Below are 21,336 nucleotides of genomic sequence, written 5' to 3' on the forward strand. Positions count from 1 at the left end.
ACATTCTTATTTAATTACCTCCAGAGTCCTAAAACATGAACAAATATCAGAAAGTTCTGTGAGTGTGGAAGGGGCGTTTTAAGGGGAAGGTTCATATGGGTGGAGTTATTTTTTAGGATGACATTTCTTTGTGAGAGTATGGCGAGAGGGTAGTTGGAAAATACAATTTCTACGACTTTGTTCTCTAGATAGTCGTCTTGATTCTTCCTGAATGTTGGCGTTGTGTGTAAAAGGTACAGAACAATAGACGAACTGTTTCAGAACAAAATGGTATTTGCATTAATAATTAAAAAAAAAAAATGTAAGTGTTTTTCTTTTTTGCTCTCTTGGGGCGGTGTGTGCTGAAATTTCCCTTTCTAGTTTCAACCCTAACTATCTTCTTTCGGGCAGTCATGTTACTTAGGGGAATCACCATCCAGGGCTTAATTGTTTTGCTATTGAGGGCCATGAGTCAGGATCTGCTGCAGGCTCAGACGGCCTCACGATCTCCGCCTCATGATGCTGTTGCAATCGAGCAGCAGCACTGCCGGGTAAGAGCGAGGATCCTCCCGCTGCAGTAGATGCACAAGCGCCGAGCACTTCATTTTGCGCAACTCTTCCAGAGCCACCATGTTTATCTTGAGCAACCTCGATCGGACATCTGGGACCCGTGAGTCCTCTCCAGGTATGGGGGTGCAGTGGTGGTGAATCTATTCGGCGCTGCATGTGGTGCGACGCTCACAGGCTTTTCCGTACCATTCTGAGCCTGGGAGGCGCACCCGCCCCCTTCCCCCCAACCTCGTTGCTGCCTCCCTTTTCGCCAAGACTACTCCCTAACTCCCATGCTCACTTCCCCGGACCTCCTTCTTGTGGATCGTCGACACTGATACCCCCGTGGTCTAGAGCCTGTGCACGCATTTTACAACCTTCCGTTCGCCTTTGGTTTTGTGGCTGCATCCCCCCTCTGACTCTACTCAACTGAATCCTGCTCTCTGGGTTCCTCTTCTGGATTCTTGACTTTGGTGACTTTTGTGCATCCTGCCATTTTTGAAGATGTTCTCCATCTATACCCATGACCCGGACCCGCCATTTTGTTTGACCTTTGTTCCGTTCCTTCTTCCCTCCCCACTCCTCCTGATGACCCTCAATAATTTTTATCTTTTTGCTGGACTGCCTTAAAAAAAAATATATATATATATATATATATTCACTGAAAAAACCATAGGTTTTAGGCCTTATATAGTTAGGAATTAACATTTAAAAAACCTTGAAAATTCACTGAAAAAACCATAGGTTTCAGGCCTTATATAGTTAGGAATTAACATATAAAAAACCATTGAAATTCCTCCTATATAGTTAGTTGGACTAACTATATATGGCGCACCCGCAATCCACTGCTGATGATGTCACATATTACATCATTCATGACATGGTCAGTGACATCACTGATGACATCACTGATGACATCTCAAATGACATCACTGATGACATCTCATTTGACATCAATGATCGTGAGCAAGGTATTTGTAATACCGAAACGCGTAGATCGGAATAACTGCCCTTGTTTGTGGAATGTAATGGAAAATTAAAAAAAACTGCAAAACTACCCTGTGGAGTGCGACCCGGTTTGTTCCTTTCTGGAGGAATAGTGGTGAATATATTAGCAGCGTGGTTCAGCTGCAGGGCGCCGCACCCGTGCTGAGCGCTGCACGAGCGGCAAATGGAACCAGCAATGGAGAATATATATATATAAATAGGTCCTAACTATAACTACCTACTGGCAACCGCCAGTAGGTAATATATATATATATGTGCCCAAGACCACGGATGTGGTCGAAACGCGCCGTCTTTTCTGCCAGGAATAAACTTCACCTGCTGCATGGGCTCACCTGATTTCCCTTTTTGCTGGATTTCTGCTATTGCTATATATATATATTGCTGCTACCTCTGCCTCATAAAAAATTTGATGATGCATTACAACTTGTGCCACATTTGACCACAGAGGGTCCAGGAGAGCATAGTGGCACTGCCTTCCTCTACCATAGCTGGTAATAGATATAACTAAATTAAAAGAGAAGCGAATGCAAAATAGCAAATAGGAGACCAAAACCCAAAAATAAAAGCACTGGGGCAGTAAAAAAGTAACAAAATATGAAAATAAAGTTGAAAAAGGGGAGCGGTGTTCAAGAATTTGAGTGGATAGAGGTGAATAGGCCTAGGAAATTAGGAGTTAACAAAAAGTCTGTGTGCTTGCTTAATGCCGCATCACGTATCACAATATTTGTTTTAATAACAAATGTGCCTCCAGTGTAATTTTGAATGCAAGTTGTCACAAATCCATTTTGCATAATTATGCATATCATGTATTTTTTTTGAACATTTTGTGTAATTACGTAAACGTAAATTCAGTTAATTTCGCACATCTGTATGAAGTTCATCTCAGGGTGTTATTGACTCCACTTGAAATAATTGGGACATCAGTCACTGAATCTAAGGTGACTATTCTCCCAACATTTGCGGTGACATCAGCATCATGAAAGACCCCCACACTTTATGACACTCTTTATGACAATGGGAATTCAAGTGTCCCTGGTATTTTGGGAAAAATCCTGCAAGCTTGACTCGGACACTTAATTATACCCATCAATTTGTAGGCACCTTCGTAATGTCCATATGTAGCTGTGGGAATTACTCCATTCGTTCTGAAAAATGAACTGCATGCACCAAGGTGTTAATGGCGCGTGCTTACTGTATATAAATTAGAGGAGAAACTTAGGACCTCAATTAGGTCTTGACCGAGGCCTACTAGTTGGCCGGAGTGGTGGGAGAAACTTGCTTCGCCCCTCACAATGGAAGAATGTGTGTCTTATATAAAGATCTCTGCGTGCCTGGCAAGCATCATTTTGCCGAAGCTGCATCTGCCGATGTGCCATATGTACTTACTGTGAAACTGAACTCTGGGCTACTGGTTGCGGCTCACAATGCATTCTTTTTTGTTCAACAGAAAGAAATCTCCAAACTGCATGGTTCTTTCTGACGAACAAAATATAATGTCGCAGACACGCATGGAACTTTCTTTCGTGCCTCAATGGCATTCTCTTTTTTCCTGCCAGGGCACCATGCCTCACATGTTGTTCCTGGAAAGTAAAAAAAAATCAGTTTGGGTGCCTGTTCTGAATAGCGCTGGAATCTGCCACTGCCACTGGGACCTAGCAGCTCTGCTAGGCATGGGCTGTTGACTAGGGTTACCAGTGCCAGAGACAGCTGAAGTTCACCATTAAGAAATATAGCATGCCCCACGGATATAATGCAGGCAACCTCCCTGGTGTGAGGGAGGGGGCGGGGGGGGGGGATAGCTAATGAATATCCGTGAGATATGAATGACTCAGTGGCCTCTCCTCACATTTTGCGGGGGCATAATTTTGCGTTACGCCACTAGCATCTCCCCGCTTCTAAAAGAAATTGGAGGTTTGTGGCTTTCTCAGGGTGGGGGCTGGGGCCTCCCTCCCTGATTTGCGTCAGGGCTCTCGTCCCATCAAACCCTAAAAGAGGCCCTTACTGTGGAATTACAGGCTGCAGGTCGAGGAGAACATTTGATATCACGCTATTCTTTAGAGACAGAAACGTATTTAACTGGTGCATTGCGGAAGTCTAGCGCCGGGAATCCTGTATATGGGTAGCTGTGCGCTCTACAAATATTCTATAAAAATAATAATACGTCTACATCATTTGCATGTATACATCCACGAGTGCCTTAAGACAAGTGCAGCTGCTATTACTAGATAATATGTAGCCATGTATAACGCAGAGACCTCCCCTTTGCCTTATTCGTTTTAGTACCTGCTTCTTTAAGTGCACTTCTCTGCCTTCACGTATTTCTGTAACGTTGGTTAAGGGTCGAGCAAAACTTGACATCGGATAAGTCATGTTGAAACGATTTTCATGTCTCTGAGTACCCAGTTTATGCACTAAAATAAAAAGAAAATCAAAATGTATTTGACAGCCGGCAACATCACCCGGTCTCCCCCTCGGCACGGGAGACCGGGCGGGCACATTGAAGGCTTCCCCCAGGCAGGGGGAAGCGGAAACCACGTCCTCTCGGCCCCGCCCACAACCAGGCGGCGGCCATCTTGAGGCGGCTCGGGCCGCGGCGGTGATCTCGGGGGTAAAACGAGGGGTGGGCACCCTCGAAATTAAAATAAAAACATTAAAATAAAGGACAGAAGCCCCCCAAGCCCCCCCCCCATTTTTTTTTCCCGAAAAATCGCAGGGTGCGCGCACGGTGCGCGCTTACAGATATATAATTTATTTCTCTTTTAATTTTCTCAGGAACTACTGGAGGGATTTACACTATTTAACCAAAAGCGTGATCTGCGTACCAGACACTACCATTTTGACAAGTTTGGTGTAATTCCCTTCAGTGGTTCAAGCTGTAGCCGTGTCTAAAGGTCCTATGGAAATTAGCATGGGGAAAACACGTTTGGGACCCCCCTTTTTTCTCAGCCCCCACTTGACTAATCCCCCCCCAAACTTTCAGGGAAGGAGAGGAGCGGAGCGAGCCATCTTCTTTGAGAAATTTGCGAAGATTCATCAACCAGCGCCAAAGTTATTCCCAATAGAATGTTGGGGATTTCCTATGGAAACTAGGTCCTAACTATATATACCTACTGGCTACCGCCAGTAGGTAATATGTATATATATATATATATATATAAGTTCGAGAAAAGGATCTTGAACCTCCAACTTGTGGCGAACAAAGACCAGCGAATCCCAAAGTAAGGCACTATGATTTTCCTAATCTCCTTAATCCACAAGAAGATACCAGCACTCACTGAGACGTTTCCGTCTCCGTCAGTGCTGGTATCTTCTTGTGAATTAAGGAAATTAGGAGCTGTGAAATATCGTGGCTGGCACCGCCACGTCCAGGCACCCACCCACGAGGGATCTCGATAGAAGGTGTCACCAGGAGCTGTAAAAAAAAAAATATATATATATATATATATATTTGTCCAAGTCTAATCACTGTTAAAATGTAATCCTGTGTGAATTTACTATTTGTATATATAGAACTCTAACCACTAGTATATGTAGTAGACCTTTGAACTTACTACCATTCCTATGTGATTTGAGTGTATCGGTTTGTGTCTTTCCTTGAATGACTTTACAACTTGTACATGTGCAATTTTTTCCTGTTAATATCTCTTCTTTGAGTGACTTTAAACCTTGTACATTTGCAATTTTTTTTGTGTTTATCTCCTATGTAACTCATGTAATCCAAAGTCCTTATGTATCGCAACTGGTTCTTTTGTTAAGCGCTCTGGCACCTTCTGGTAATGTTCGCGCTACAGAAAATCGCATAAAATAAAAACAAAATAAAATAAGTTAAGACAGCCCCTGACTACCAAAGGCATCGGATTCTGCCGCTGCGCTGTTTCTAATTGACGTCACGTTGCTAAGGCGTTTTCCTTAGTGTCGCTTCCAAACACAACTATCTTTTTAGCGCAACCTTTCACGTCTGACCAATCCTGTCACAGATTCAGTCCGTGCCTGTTCAGCAGAGGACTACTATTGGTGAAAGCATCTCTCGTTAACGAATCACACTCAAGCTAGCTGTGATTTCTTGCCGGGCCTTATGGTTTACACCAATCACATAACGCGTCTTTTAGCATCCCGGCGGCTCAGGTCTCTGTGAAACTCGTCAATCAGTGCGGTGCCCTGAACTTATTGTCAGCTTTATCTGCCTGTCATGTAAGAGGCGGGACATTGGCACTAATTCCCCCAGGTGGTTGGCAGTACAGAACCCTTCTTTCCAGCATGTTATTGTACTCTCGTTAGTAGATGAACTCATGCCATTGGTGCATTTCTCGTTCCATCATCAATCTTCTGGAATCGGATTTGTTGTTGTTTCTAAACCATCCCAGTAGGCGGGTGTCCCAGGCCTGCTTCTACACAGGGTCGGTTGCGCGGTGTGGAGTGTCAGCCCGGCCGTTGACTTGTGTACAGCTGGAGGTGGGGTGCGTCCGTCTGTCGCGGGAGGGAGACTTCGCCCCCCGTGGTCTGTAGAACCAGGCCTGCCACCCTTGACATTGGGACCTGACGCCCCCAGTGCTGAGAGGCAGCACCCCATCTCCTTCACACCGCCTCTGCTGCTGTCTTTCCCACTGACCCTATTGAGAGGTTGCCAGCTGTCACCTCCATCCACCTCCTAACTCGCCTCTCGTTCTCTGCCGTAAACAAGCCTTCTCCTGCAGACACAGCTCTCCTCTCCAGCACCGCCTGACACATTGCCCCCCTCTAATCTTCTCCACGTTGCAGGCAGCAGACCCTTTAAATTGAGGCCCCCCCGCCCAGTCACCTGCAGCCCCCTAACCGACCAGCAGCTTCATTGATCAGTACCCCCTAGACAGACCACTTTTTTCAGCCCATCCCATGCCCCTCCCTATATTTACATTGTAGAGCCCATTCATCCCTGAAGTACCCTGACCACCTCCCACTGCACGCTCCTGACCGCCCCACGTGCTGGAAGTCGCCCTTGACCCTCTGCTGACCTCTAGCTTTGAGGTCACCCCTCTGCACCTCGCTTGCAACACACGGCTCTTTCCTGCTGGCCTGTGGCTCTCAGGCTCCCTACTTCTTACTGACAATCCGGGTTACAACAGCCTTTCTTGCTAGGCCTGCACCTGTCCCAGCTGGCTGTGAGCCCTGGACTCCACTGTCTTCCACCCTACTGCCAGCTGCTACCCTGCCTCTGGAAGCCAAGAACAAGAAAGGGACCCTGGTGAAATGTCTGCGAAGGAGGAGAGAGCCATGGAGATCCTGAAGGGCTTCAAACTGTATCCCTTTCCACAAATCAGGAGGTGAAAGTGGCCAGGAATGATGGAGAGCGATGGGCACTGCGTGGCGGAGGGGATGGGCAGGGGCGAGGAATGGCAGAGCGTTCTTAAATATTACAATCTTAATAATGGTATTGAGTGACTCCATGCCACCGGGCCACCATCTCAACAGTCCTAGCCTTAGTATATAATTGGTTGATTTACAGAGTGCTCTCTAATCCATAGTTTACACTAAGTTCTATTCTTGAGCCAGCAGTACAATAAGACCAAATTATCAGCTGACAATACTTTAATAAGTAAAGCCCAACATTCCTTGGTCTTTGTCAGTCTTATACAGCAAGTGGTGAATGGGACTAAAGCACTGAGTGGCAGTGCTTGGAACGTGGTGTTTGTGACTCCAAGGGACTCCTTGTTGGATTATGGCAGCAGAGTCTGTTATGGTGTGCTGGTATGTTGTGAGTAGTGAGCCAGTGGTGTGCTGGGGGGTTGGTTGTATTTGTACTACATTCCTTGGGGTGGTGTGGTGAGGGGTTGCTGCTATGAGTTTGATACGTAGAACCTTTAGGTTGATGAAACGTCAAATTGGTTTGGGTCATGTGTGGAATACGTGCAGGGATTTACCTCTTGCAAAGATGGCATTTTGGGGAGTAGTAGCCACCGGCTACCATGATTTGGCTGGTAGTGGAAGTTGAGAGGGCTGAGGAGAATAAAAACCAAAATATCATTTGGTGGACTAAAGAGTGTCATGCTGGGGAACCAATAAAAGGCTAGCAGTTAGAGTTGAAAGGTGACGGGTGCAAGAGTAGATAGAGGTTTACGCTGACAGGAAATAGATCCTAGGCCGAATGAAAAGGGGCTGAGATTGAAGCTAAATGTCTGTGGCTTACTGTTTGAAAGTTACTGATGGAGTCCGAAAAGGATTACATTTTTGTAAAGGTTGTAATGGGTTTAGGAAGGGTATTGAGCTAAATCCGATATAGTTAGAGGTGAAAGGTGAGTAGTCTGTGTGTTGACTGGTGGTTGAAGGTAATCGGGTTGTAGAAAAAGTGGAAAGTGAGTCGAATGGTATTAGATGCTGCGCTCGTAACACGTTGAAAAGTTTTCTTATTGGTGAAGGACGTTGTGGAGCCAGACAGAAGAGATTATGATAGCTTCATGTGATCCATTCTTGGATATGGGAGCAGGTGGTTGGTGTTTGACGAGGATTACTCTTGGATTGGGTTTGATGGACAACAGTATTGGGATATGCATTAGTTAGTTTGTGACTTTGCAGGATTAAAATGTTATTAGCTATTTCAATGCAGGAGTCAGTGTTTTAAACTGGACGATGATAATTTGCATCTCATTGATGAATGAATTTATGTCAAAGTATCCTTAAAGCCCAAACACTAGTCACATAAACATTATTTTTCTACCAAGTTCATATGTTCCTATGCAGATTTAGATCTTTAAGATAGTGCACACAAGCATCAACAAAGCAATAAGTAGTATTTTAAAGAAGTGTAGTTCCCACAAAATCTCTTAGTGATGCTGATGTATGAAAAGCATGGATATGATCTTCTCTGAAGTGTGTTGCTTTGCGGTTAGTATGTGGGAAACCGTAGATGGGCACATGGTTTGAATTTCGTGTCCAAAGCCATGGTTTGTAAAGCAACAATTCCTTTGTGATGTTTTGGGGCTGGTTGAGCCATTTTCAGCAGGTGGATGGAAAGTGACAATGTATTCACGCTCAAGCTTTGTTGAAAAAAGAGCCTTGGTAAACAGTCTGCCTAATTTTTATGCAATATGAAGAAATAAGAATTGCTGGCCCTAAATCTGAAAGCTCCACTAAAGAGGAAAAATATTTAGCACACGTTTGTCTTTGATTATCTAGACAATCGTTTCAGCCATACGCTATTATGTTATGGCTTCAGCAGCCTGCAGAAGAAGGGTACAGAAATGTGTTAAAATACTGAGCCATTCTGCATGGTAATAACAAATTCGGAGACAAACCAATAAATTCTATACTCAAAATTTATAATATGACATCCGTAGCTGCTGCCCTGTAAGGAGCCATACTGAAGGGCTACAGACGAGCGGGCACCAAAGCTACTAAAAAATGTAGAATTGTGATTATGGGTCTAGGCACCCATTAGAAGCTTAAGGCTAGAACTTGCTATTACTAGCATTGAGTCAGCAACCTGACGTAATACTGCATTTTATTGGACCAGAATTTGAACAAACCCTGTAAACCAAATTTATATAAATACTCTTTCAGGTATTTTTGAAAAAAAGGAATTCAAATAATTGAGTGGCTGGATCATGTCAAAAACGTATTACAAAAGATGGCATTCCCTACTACTGGAATAATCCAGGACTGATGACAAAATTTTAGTACTACATTAATTTAAAATCTGTATTGTTCACCAGAATCAGTTTAACTCAAACTGCAAAGGGAAACTGACTATATCGAATCTGAAAAAGTAAAATCCTCTAGTGCCATTGAGTGTTCTATGGACCAACTGACACCTGAAATAAAGAGCGGCTTGTATATAAGACTCAAATTAGGGTCTCTTTTAGTATTGAACTAAATTATGATACTTGTTTTTAATACTTGTATATTGAAGTGGCTAATTTTATATAGTGACGCCATTTTCTATTTGTATGCATTATTAACTGAAACAAATACATTTAAAATTAGACTAGTGCCAGTTATAAGGAAATGCTAGATGCAGTCCCTTTGAAATGCTAGCCAGTATAAAAGTGTCTGTAGTCGTGCTGACTTGCAGTCCATTATATACCTGCCCTGAAATGCAGACTTTCTCCTTGCTGCTGTCTTCATGCTAAAATACCTTAATCTACTGCTAAGAAAATAGAATAATTAATCACTTTGACTTAAATCACAGTTCTGTGAAACTCTTGCCTTACAGCTATCTTGCACACACCCCCCTTCCCCAATCAGGCTTTTGGTGCAAGAAAGATGGCTCATTTTTTAAGTGGAAGGAAAGTGATTGGTATGTATTCAAGTATACACGTGGCACTGATTTGTCCTTTGTAAGTCTTGCATAGACTGCACATGAATAGTCTCTTCGAGTCTTTTTGTCTACTGTTAGTGAGCTTGGAGCCCACCCATTACTTGCCATTGGGGGGCTTCAAAGCCATTCTTAATTGCTTGCTTCCTGCTGATCAGTTTTGCGGTCAGCACTTCTCTGTTCTTACATGTGACAATCTCCTAGAGCATGGCCCAAGTACTTGTGTGCTTACACTGCTCGCACTTTTGGGACTTATTTGTTTTCTTTTTGTTGAGACACTCTACTGAGTGCATCTTTCATAGCTGGGTCTGTCCTCTGCTCCATTCCGTTGTCTTTCTTGGTCCCCCCTCTTCCTACCCTCCCTTTGCTGTCCCTCCAGGCTTGTTTATGTAGCTTTCAGTACTGTTTGCAACTGCACCTAGGCCACATCCTTACTGTGTTGTCTTTTTACATTTTATTTGAATTTGCCTGAGTTTGTGTTTATGGCGCGACTGTGAGGGGACCTTACACATGAGTGTTTGTTTATTCTTAGCTCAAGCACACGTATTATCGCATTAAGGGTGTTGCTTGCTTGTTATACACACACTGTCACATTATATTTCGTTTGAGATGAGAAAATGTGCTTCCAACGCTCTTCACTTGCAATGTTATGGGGAAATTTGTCATTCATCTTTTTTTATAGGACTTTTATGGGTTCCCCAGCTTCAAAGGCCACTGATTTGCAGATAACGAGACCAGTATTGCTGTGTGTTTTGTAATGCGCAGAGCTGTGGCCTTTGAAGCTGGGTAACCCCAGTCAGGTGCCAGCAGCGCCACAACTTCTTGTGATTGTGGTGCAAATTAGCTAATGTGAACATGCAAAAAAACAGAATAATCCAGTCCCCCGTAACACTGCAAGTGAAAGCAGTGTGAGAAGCAAATTTTCTTATCAAAAGGGACCTTGCATGTGAGTGCTTGTTTATTTACCTTTATTCCACCTCTGACAATGCTGCCTTTAAATTATTTTGTTGGACAGCTTTAAACGATAGTTGTGGCTGCAAAAACACAAGATATGGCAAAGGTATACTGGAAAATGTTACCCTTCTCTTATTTAAGCTTAAGGGTGTCCAAAAAGCGACCAGGGCAACATTTACATCCAACTTTAAATTTACCTTAATTCCACCTTGGACAAAGCTGCCTTTTATTCATGCTAGACAGGTTTAAACAATATGTGCGACTGCCCCTCACCCACAACGGAAGTTTTATTCTAAACTTTACTGTGCCAAAAACAAGGTTCAAGGGTACTCCTTTTGAGGTGTTTTTCGAAACAAATAACATTCATTCTTAGCTCAAGCACATGCCATCACATTTGGGGAACTACTTACCTGTTATACACACACTCTGTTGCATTCCGTTTCCTTTGAAGTTAGAAAATGTGCTTCCCACCTCTCTTCACTTGCAATGTTACGGTGGAAATTTCATTAATCTTTTTACATGTATACGTTAATTAATTTGCACCATTTCCATCAGTTTAGAATACATTATTTCATAAAGTTACATTAAGCAGTCCGTTCCACTAAACACAAAGCATATTTACTCTCACACTGCCGATTATCCACCTTACTTATTACCTACCACTACCCTTCCAATTCTATATATTAAGCACAGCCAATCTCCCATAAAAAAGTGCAGCGTTCACTATACCATTATGCTACTTCCCATCTCTTCCTTTTCACATTTCCCATTTTAAGTCAAAGCTCATGCCACTCCTCTCACATTAATAAATAAGGATAATGGCTGTTTGAGAACAATTTAGAGTAATATCTTTAACATACTTTACAACCACAGGACTGTACAACACAGCTAAAGTAAACCAAATGCTCTCGCAGAGGCGTGACCTATTGGCTTTGCCAATGCTTGTTTGTTGTAGATATCTTGGATACATTTACAGTTAGGCCAGTAAAAAGACAAATATCTGTAAAAGAGAAGAGTAGTGCCCACGTCTCCTTACTTTCTAACATGCTAGAGTTTTTGCGTTCAGGATTTGGGGCAGAAATTGTTAGTTATAGAGGAAATACAAAACCCTTGATTACTTAGCAAAAGATAGATTCCACATTGTTACTAGTTTACATTTCAATTTCGAAAGCCAGTGGACTAGAAAACCATCGGCGTCCGCAGACGTTTTTCATACAGTTGTGGGTCAATGCCAAATAGAGCAGTATTAAATCTTGACCAACTTGATACATTTGAAAATTTAGCAATCGTCTCACCACACTTGGAATGCTTTTCAGTACTTGAGTCATGTCAGTGCAAAGATTGAGAAACCCTGGTGGAAGTACATATGGCTGAACAGATTTCTTCAGCATCACCGAGATGGCTACTGCGGTGGGGTACCCTGCCCAGCTTTTTAGCAAAGTAGATTAGAATAAACTACAGAGCAGTAACTGGCTGATCTGCAAAAGGAAAACCAGAACTTCTGGACCATCAGTTGTCCACTATTACTAAATCCAAAACTCATTGGCATAAGTTTGGGTGACGAGTAATGAATTGTGAACATGTAAAGATTGAAGTTTGATTTTTTTTTTTTTACCATTATATGTGGCAGGTGAAAGGTAGAAGCGTGGAGTATAATGGTATTGCCAGGATGTTCATATGTTGAGGTTTCTGTAAATTAAAAGAAACTTATTACCATTTTCAGTTCTGCTCCCAGCCGGAACCTTTTTGTTGTTGTTGTTGTTGTTCGCTCATGCAGTTTCCAAGATAATTGGAACGATTTCTTAGCATAGTGATGGGAAATATGAAATATTTATAGTAGTCTGGGCGATGGATGGCTGCGAGCAAGGCCAAACAAGAAGTGTCCTTGAAGAATCCATGGACATGTGAACAACAGGAAGGCCAATATTTACTACAAAGTGAAACCATGGAGACGAGCCGCAATAACGCAGAAACTACAATTTGCCATGTGAGTATCAACCACTAGAAAAATGCTTTTGTGGGAAACCTTTGTTGTTCCCAGATTTAACCTATAGTACGGGTCGAAAGAAATCCGACCCACCAAGTTTTACACACACTGTCCTGGGCCTAGAAAGTCATGCTGCAGTTGCTTCATTCATTCTCTGCTTCCCAAAACGTGTTGTTTTTATTCTGGAAGTTACATTGGCTCACATCGTCTGCCAGGTAAAGAAGGTATTGGCTTTCTGGGATTGCTGAAAGGTGTAGAAATGGCAAATTCATACATGTATTGAGTCTGGCTTGTGAATGCAGGTACATAGATAGCTTAATGCTAACTTCTACCCACCATCTGCAGCGTAATCTTTTTTTCATGAACTTCGCTGGTGCATTTATTTTCGCCCTATACTCTGTTGTATTACTTTTTATTGTAAACACTGTAGTACAGTTTCCTCAGTTTGAGTGCTCTTGTTGGTAACTGTTTCGACAAATGCGTTGGATCTAATGCAACATACTGTACTTGCGCTCTACCTTGTAACTGACTAGAGTATTTAATTTGCACATCCTATTTTTCTTTCCTCTTTTGTTCTTTACCAAATACAGATTTTATTTTCCTTCAAGGTTATTTGCCCTTGTCCCCTCCCATATATTACAATGCTTAATTTCATTCACATGACCGCATTGAGATGTATCTGTCGAAACATTCTACATACAATACTTAAAGCCGGGCGGCTCCTAACAGCTCGCCTCCTTTATAGTTCTAAAATTGTAAATGTAAAACAAAAATAAATTGGCATGCTCAGAAGACTGAAATACCGAGTTTAGCTTTCAAGATCATCCTGCCAACACTTGGCAAAGTGAAATGGCTAATGATGGGATCAAATATACATACGTCGCAAGTAGGCTGGTCCTGATGCTTTAAGGGAGTAAAATCTGGCTATCTGAGAGATTCTTTAGTTGAAGAATCTGGGGTCCAAATGTGTTCCTCATATTGATTGTTTTTGGGAGTCTGCAGGAATCCACTACAAATCAAAGAGAATAAGCTTGAAGATACTAAAGCTGACTAGCAAACAGCTGCATTTAGCACAAGCTGTGGTTTCGTGACCAGTAGCAGATGGACATCATCTTAGTGTGTTCCTCGTAGTTCAGTACGGGTTCAACTCTGATCAAGAGTTTCTGTATTCTGCTAACCCTCACACCTGCCTAACCTTGTCCACTGTACGCTTTAAAATTGTGTTCTAAAAAATGTTATGAAGCAACCGTGTCCCTGTGTAAATTCCTAATCAGCATTTGTTAAAGTGACAGAAAGCGAAATAAATTAGCCGGGAGATTGTATTATACTGCTATCGCCGAAATATAACTAGGACCACTCCTTTTTGTAGCAGTGGAGTACCAGGACCTAATTATGTGACACAGATGTTGTGGAAGTAAAGGCAAAGTATATGGGAAATGCAATTCAAGGCAGATTATGTGTCATATTTGCGGCTATCATCTAGCCACTACTACTAGTTTAAAACCGATAGATATTGATACAAAATGGAGCACAATTCTTTTGACAAGTCAAAGAGGTCAGGAAGAAAATTTGTAAAATTTTAAATGTCTTCGATAAACAACTTTGTCATGCTTAGAAGCTCAGGAACACCATTTTATTAAACACCACCTACCATTCTGATTAAATCACGCTAGGTTGGCTTTAGCTGAATGCGGGTATACATATACACATTTTAATGGAAGGTCCTATTTTTTCACGGTACTGCTGCAACGTGAAAAAATATATATAATTGCCCTCGCGAGGTGGTCAGCACCACTACTCAGCACCCATACTTCTTTTTCTTTTTTGTTTTTGACAGCATGCAAACCAAGTCCCCAAGTCAAAATATGGTGGCTGCCACCTTCTCTTCATTTTGTCAGGAATTAGTCGAAAAGGGGCAGGGACAAACTAAACTGTTTTGGGTAAATTTCATCTAATTGTGCCAAAGCTATTAGAAGAGGAAAAATTGAAAGAAAAAAAAATCACATTCCTATTCAGTCTTCACTATAACTACAGAGTGACAACTGCCACCAAGTAAATCTATATAGAATTTTTAGATAGATATATCCACACCAAAAACCTTGTCTAAAAAGCCAAGATGTCTGGTTTCATGTAACAAATATATGCCGACTGTTGTGACATGATGCAGTAACAATTCAACCTTAAAGGCCTAATGGCTTTAACATTAGTTCCATAGTTAATAAATCTACTGTCTTTCTGATAACTTTTCATAATAAACAGATCAGATCTATGGCTTGTGAAATAACTTTTCCCAAGGGACCAATGATGTCCATATCTTATGAGTGGCTTGTCACCATAACCTACCCAAATCTATTCTGAGGATAGGCTTTCCCGCAAGGCAACCATCAGCTATGCCGTGATAACATTACAAATATGGACAAAAGTACAGCTGTCAATCTTTATAAAAATCGCTCCTAAAAGGGCATAACAAGGCTTCAATGAGAGTCTGGGTCACTAGCCAGTGACCAGGAAGGCTATGAGCCGATGCCCACCGATGTCAGGTGCTTTCAGATGAAGGTGAAGCTTGACCCTCAGCCACGAGGACCAGGAGGCGTCGACTACGACCAGGTGCTGGATTCGAGCTGTCCCACGAAGGATGTCGAGTGCTGCGGTATCGGTTTCTGGATTGGACCCAACAAGCCTTGGCAACGGCAACCCACGCAGAAAGCAAAGATTGGCTTTGGTGCAGACCAGCAAGGTCTGAGGCACTCACCCTTTGGAGGGGAGTCAGGGCGCGTCTGGAGCAACCAGGAAAGCCCAAGAAACAGAAGAGTTGCCTTCGTGGGGACCCACCAGTCAACGGACCAGGGATCGCGAAGGAGCCTCGAGCAGAAATGCTAGAAACGGGCCCACGGACCACTCGTGGAGTGTAGGGCCACAATCTTCGGTGCAAATGGTGCTCGGGGCTTGGACTACAAGTAGCCCAATGCACAACCTCTGGAAAGCTCGGGAAGTTGATGCACTTGCAAATGTGCAGGGTGTCCAGGAGTTCCGGTTCCACGTCACTCGCGAGGGCTGCGGGTCTCAGCTTTGCTGGGATCTCGTGTCTGCCTCGGAGAAGTCTGGAAGTCCGTGTCCTGAGTCATAAATACTTTGAGTTTTGGAAAAGCAGACCGGCAAGATTCTTCTTTTGTGCCTGTTTGAACAGGGGAGTCACTCCTTACCCCCAAGGGAGATTCTTCAGTCCTCTAGTCGATATAGAGTGTCAAAGTTCCAGGATTCAGCTTCAGAGTTTCGCCAAGGTATAATCTAATGTCCTAAGGACTGGGGTAACTCTGGTACCATCCCTAATTGGCACACACTGATGTTGCGTTTCCTTAGTTTAAGAAAACCACTTCCATTCAATATTCGTTATGATTCATCATTTATTTTATGGTTTTAGTAATGATTTATATCAATGCATTTCAAATTTCTTCATGATTGTAGTCAACATGCTAAATCAGGCAATGTCATAACGTGTCCAATGCATTTCGGGCATTTAGAGGCATGCCCTTCATCAGGGAATAGACACTAGAAACAATAACATAGGTGAACATTAGTATGAGCGGATCATATACTCTTCATCATTATCTGTTCAAAAAACCACATAGGGGACATGTGCTTATAAGGTTACATAACAATCCATGCGTTTCGTACAGATTAAAAAATGAACGGTGGTGTGGGGAAAATTGTGCTTGGGATTGTAAACATGCTAGATGTGTTTAAAAAGTGCAGGGTTCAGAGATTGACTTTTTCCCCACACCACCGTTCATTTTTTAATGCCCGAAATGCATTGGACACGTTATGACATTGCCTGATTTAGCATGTTGACTACAATCATGAAGAAATTTGAAATGCATTGATATAAATCATTACTAAAACCATGAAATAAATGATGAATCATAACGAATATTGAATGGAAGTGGTTTTCTTAAACTAAGGAAACGCAACATCAGTGTGTGCCAATTAGGGATGGTACCAGAGTTCCTCTGGTCTCACGTATCAAACAGTTAATTAGACGTCGTAGGGCCCTCGACGCCTCCTCATTGAGCACCACCAAAACAAACAAACATTGGCTAACCAAGGAAAAACTGATTTTGAACTAGAACAAGCTGTGCATCACTCCAATCACCATTCTAAGGACTGGGGTCCCATACATATACTAAGTTAGGGGGTTGGACATACTCTGGGGACCCACCTATGGGAGGGTCTAGGGAGAGGGGTAGTTACACCCCTTTCCCTTTGTCCAGTTTCGCGCCAGAGCAGGGGCTGAGTGCCCCTGCAACCGGTTTAAACTGGGCTATGCACAGGGACACCAAGTGTGCCCCCAGCACTGTCTGAAAAGCATTCTCTGAATGCACCCACCCAGCCCTAATGCACTAAAGCCTGTCTGGGAGGTGGTTACACCTCTCTGTGACAGGAAACCTATTGTCCAGGCCTCCCCTGCCGGAGTTTCGTCCAGCAGCAGGAAGTCGGACCCGTGTCTTTGGCATCCATTTTGTGATGCCAGGGCTCTTTTAAACTATTACCGGTTAGACCAGTGTGCAATGTCTCTCCCTCTAGAAGGGTGGACACCAAACACAACATGTTTCCATGCAGCCATTCCAAAGTTAGCATTTACCGCAAGGTTATGCACTTAGGAGTATATGGTCTGGCTGCATCACAGAACAGCATCGGAGAATAGATTTATTTCGAAAGCTGCAGAGGGGTCCTGCTCATGCATGGGCACCCTCTCACACAAAACCAAGCACTCTGCCTTCAGGATTATTAAGGCCTGCTTAAGGAGTGACTTATAGGTTTATGTGTGTCAGTGATTAAAGGTAGATATAGGTAACCTATATCTTGGTAAGGGGTGCATGCACCACCTTACCCAGGCTGCAGTAGCAGACCTGTGGTGCCATTTTGGAAGGCTTCCCAAGGGTGGCATAATACATGCTTCAGCCCCTGGTGGGCCTCTGGGGTACCTATGCCCTTAGTACCTAAGCTACCATATACTAGGGACTCACAAGGGTAACCCAGTAACCAATCTGGAGTGTACCTAAAGTACATGCAATCAATTTAGAGAGGAAGCCGCTAGGCTGGGGTCCTGGATAACAGGGCCCCAGCCAGACTAAAGTTGAAAAACAGTGAAAAACCAGGAAAAAGAGGGGGTAACCATAGTAAGCAGATCCTACGCGCATGCTTTGGGCAAGGCCTCTTCTGCCATTGAGTTTGATTTGTGACAGCATACAGTATGGGGCAATACGTCAGCTGACTTTAGTCACTGGCTCTCTTACCTTGTGAGTGATGGAATTTCTGATCACATGCTCATGAGCCTGAAAACGTGCTTCAGTGTCAGAACTGGATATCTAACCCTTACATTTCCTCCTCTTTATAGACCGCTGCCCCTCAATTGCTTTCCTTCTCCTCTTTGTTTTTTTATTTTTAGAGCATGCTTCAGTTCCCCAGATTGTACTGACAGACTAGTGGCTTGATGCTCATTTTATCTGCAGTGCACCGCATCTCGTATGGCTACTGAATCTAAACCAAGAAATGATCATGTAATGGTATGTAAATAGTGTATCTTTGTTGTGTCATTCCAAGATGGCCAACATGCTGCTTCTAGACATGGCGTCTATTCTACAACTTTAAAGCAAAAATACACTATGCAAAATACCATTTCAAGACGCCACCTGCTGCTTTATTTGATTTTGATATTACAAGTTTATACCTGCTATTGAGAGGTGTTAGCAGGTTTTCTTTATTTTTTTCGACTACTATCCTTAGCTGTGTATGCTTTTGCATTCGTGTTTTTTTTTTTTTTTGTGGTTGTGTAAGTAGGTGAGTGCAAGAATGAGTCTGAGTGGACATTTGATAAAGTGCTTGAATGAAGACTTACGAAATACCTAACCGGTCAGTGATTAAGAGGCACGGTCATTAATAAGCCAGACTTATTGGCATTGTTTTGAAAAGCTATTTAAAGATGCAGAGTAAGAGATACAGACATATTGTGAGTGCCAGATGATTCAAATAATCAAAAATGTTGACTGTTAAACAGGGTGTGTTCATTTTTCTATTATATTATTGGGTGAGGCTAGGAATGTTGGGCGCATATGGCCAGTGGAGAAATACCGGAATGCTGAACGAAGGAATATGGTGAATCCTTTAGATAGGTATGGCCTGGAAAGGATGGATCAGTGCCTGGTAAGAGCCCAGGAGATTGCCTTGCAAAAGATTGCAGCGTTTGACAAGACTTTCAAGTGTAGTGCATGGTATCTTCATTAATAGGGAGGTAACCCGCAGTTAAATAAGTAGATGAAGTGAGTGGTCTATTGCTTACGCTTTAAAAAGTGCTTAGTTTAATCCATGAGTCCGGAATCCTCAATAATGAACAGCCCCTCATCAAACCTCACTCCCTTCCACTACTCAACTTAGTAAGAAACACCCATGCACCAAGAGAAATACTAAACCCCTAGGGGTTGATGAGGGGTTGAAGCAGTAGGGGTTTGTAATATTATGATTTTTTTTACAGTACATAGTGGGCTGGAATTGAGCAGGTGGTTTAGCTATCTCTTCTATTTGTTTCAGCGACCCCTGATGAAGAGCCGCTGGGCTCGAAATGCATTGGGTGAAAGTTCATGAGCCCACTACTATGAATGATTCTTCTCGCGTATCGCTGTTAAAAGCCTGGATGGGCTAACAGGAAGCATTTGAAAATGTTTAATAAAGGAATCATGGTGGAATCACGCTGTCTCTTCAGTGTTTAAAATGACAAGGATCAATTGTGAATTAAGGATGAGTTCAACTATTGGTTTACTTTGGCAACATTTGCATTACTCAGCAAGCAGGGGTCTATTGTGAGGAAAAATTTCCTGCAGTGCGACAGAAGGGTGCGCAAGCGACGTGCCTGTTGGTTACTTACGTAATTAACTGTGATTCTGGGGACTGTTCACAGCATCTGCTCGCACGCAATATTGTCTCATATTCTAAAGACAACCTATGTTTAAGGGAAGGAGTGCATTTGTATATTTTCCTGTATTGCATAAGTGTCCATGTCCGTCATCTATGCCAAGCGGGAGAATATGGTGTGCCAGTAGGATGTGATAGGCCTAAACGTCTATGACGTGTATGAAGTCAGCTCCTGCTTGTCGGCATTTGGGGCAGTCGGAAGAACTTGTGGAATGAAGTCAGTGTAAAGTGCGGGGGGGTAACGTATGTTTTGTGTAGAAAGTTATTGTGGAGGAGTTTGTGCCATTGGTTAGGTGAAACCAGCAGACAGACCAGATCTTATCAGTGAGTGGGTGTCCCAAATCTGCCTCCCAGTACCCCCGAGTTTCCCATCATGTGTGGACTGCATGGCCACACTTTATGATGTAGTCTCGAGACTAAGCGTCTCCTGTCACCATTGTTGATCACTAGAGTCAGGGGAGTGAATTAGTCAGGTGTTAGGGGCTATGTCGGGATGGTTGCCCGTAATGCACTATGAAGGCACAGCATCACGAGGTGATCCATGCGTGAGGCCGCAGCAAAGCGGGCATATGTGGAGTGGGCAAAGACGTCCATCTGGGAAGAGATCCCCAAAAGTATGTAGGGCGTGCTGCGCAAACATGCGTTTGACCAGGTTTTCCCCGTGTAATAAGGAGTCCTGGGCGCCTGCGATGGCGAGTATAGTGTGCCCTCTAGTACCGCAGAAGCTTCCTCCAAACCCAAATGCTGGTGGACGATGTTTGAATGTCCGCTGGGTCTAGAGGGAAACTTGCAGGAAGAAATGAAGCCAGAGGTCTCGGGCAGCCTGTTCAATTTCGGGTTTGGTATATAGAAGGCATGTGTCCGCTTGGGACCAGTGGTGGCCATAGTGACATTCTGCTGCTAAGTAATACAGTTGGAAGTGCGGTACGCAAATCTGCTCCATTCGTAAGGGAGCACCAAGGTGTCCCAGCTGATGCTAGAACATCTACGGACCCAGATAAGTTTCAACAGTAGACCAGGCAAAATAGCGATACAGGAGTTGATGATTGAAATGGGTATATTCAAGAAGAGGTAGAGGAAGTGGGGAAGAAATAGAGTTTTTATAATTGCAAAAGGTCCAGCCATCAACAGTGGAAGTCGAATCCACCAGCCCACTTGCATAGCCAGTTTATTGATGGCTGGGCTGTAGTTTAGCTGTATCAGCTGATCCCTGTCGCGGTGAAGGAGTATGCCCAGATATTTGACTGGGTCGTCGCACCAGGCCAGAGGAATATTTACATTGACAAGGCCTAGTGGCACCTGTGAGCGGGAACAAGTCCAACTTAGACCAGTTGATGTGGAGGCTGGAGAAGACACCAAAGCGGACCACCTCGCGAAGAATCGGGCCAAGTTATCCGCGGATGTCGTACAAACAACAGTACGTTTGTCAGGGTGCATGGAGATAAGTAAGGGGCCAGGTTTGAACTGCAGTCCACAGTAGATGTGCTTTGTCTGAAGATGCCGTACTAGGGGGTCCATAGCAATTATGAAGAGCAGAGGGGATAGTGGAGACTGTTGCGTCCATCGCTTAACAGGAATGTGGGAGGTCAGTGAGCCATTGGCGCTG

The 21,336-nt window shown here is 43.4% G+C and overlaps 1 protein-coding gene across 1 annotated transcript in view; it reads left to right on the forward strand.

The window, feature by feature from the left end:
- The first annotated feature begins 5,910 nt into the window (after window positions 1-5,910).
- PDE6D (phosphodiesterase 6D) overlaps window positions 5,911-21,336 on the forward strand; it is a 121,243-nt gene continuing 105,817 nt past the window's right edge. Inside the window, exon 1 of the mRNA XM_086944555.1 lies at window positions 5,911-6,812. Coding sequence (XP_086800681.1) covers window positions 6,763-6,812 — 50 coding nt within the window. The 5' untranslated portion in view covers window positions 5,911-6,762. The remainder of the gene's footprint in view (window positions 6,813-21,336) is intronic.

This window comes from Lissotriton vulgaris, chromosome 11, assembly GCF_964263255.1.
Source record: "Lissotriton vulgaris chromosome 11, aLisVul1.2, whole genome shotgun sequence".
Taxonomy (NCBI): domain Eukaryota; kingdom Metazoa; phylum Chordata; class Amphibia; order Caudata; family Salamandridae; genus Lissotriton; species Lissotriton vulgaris.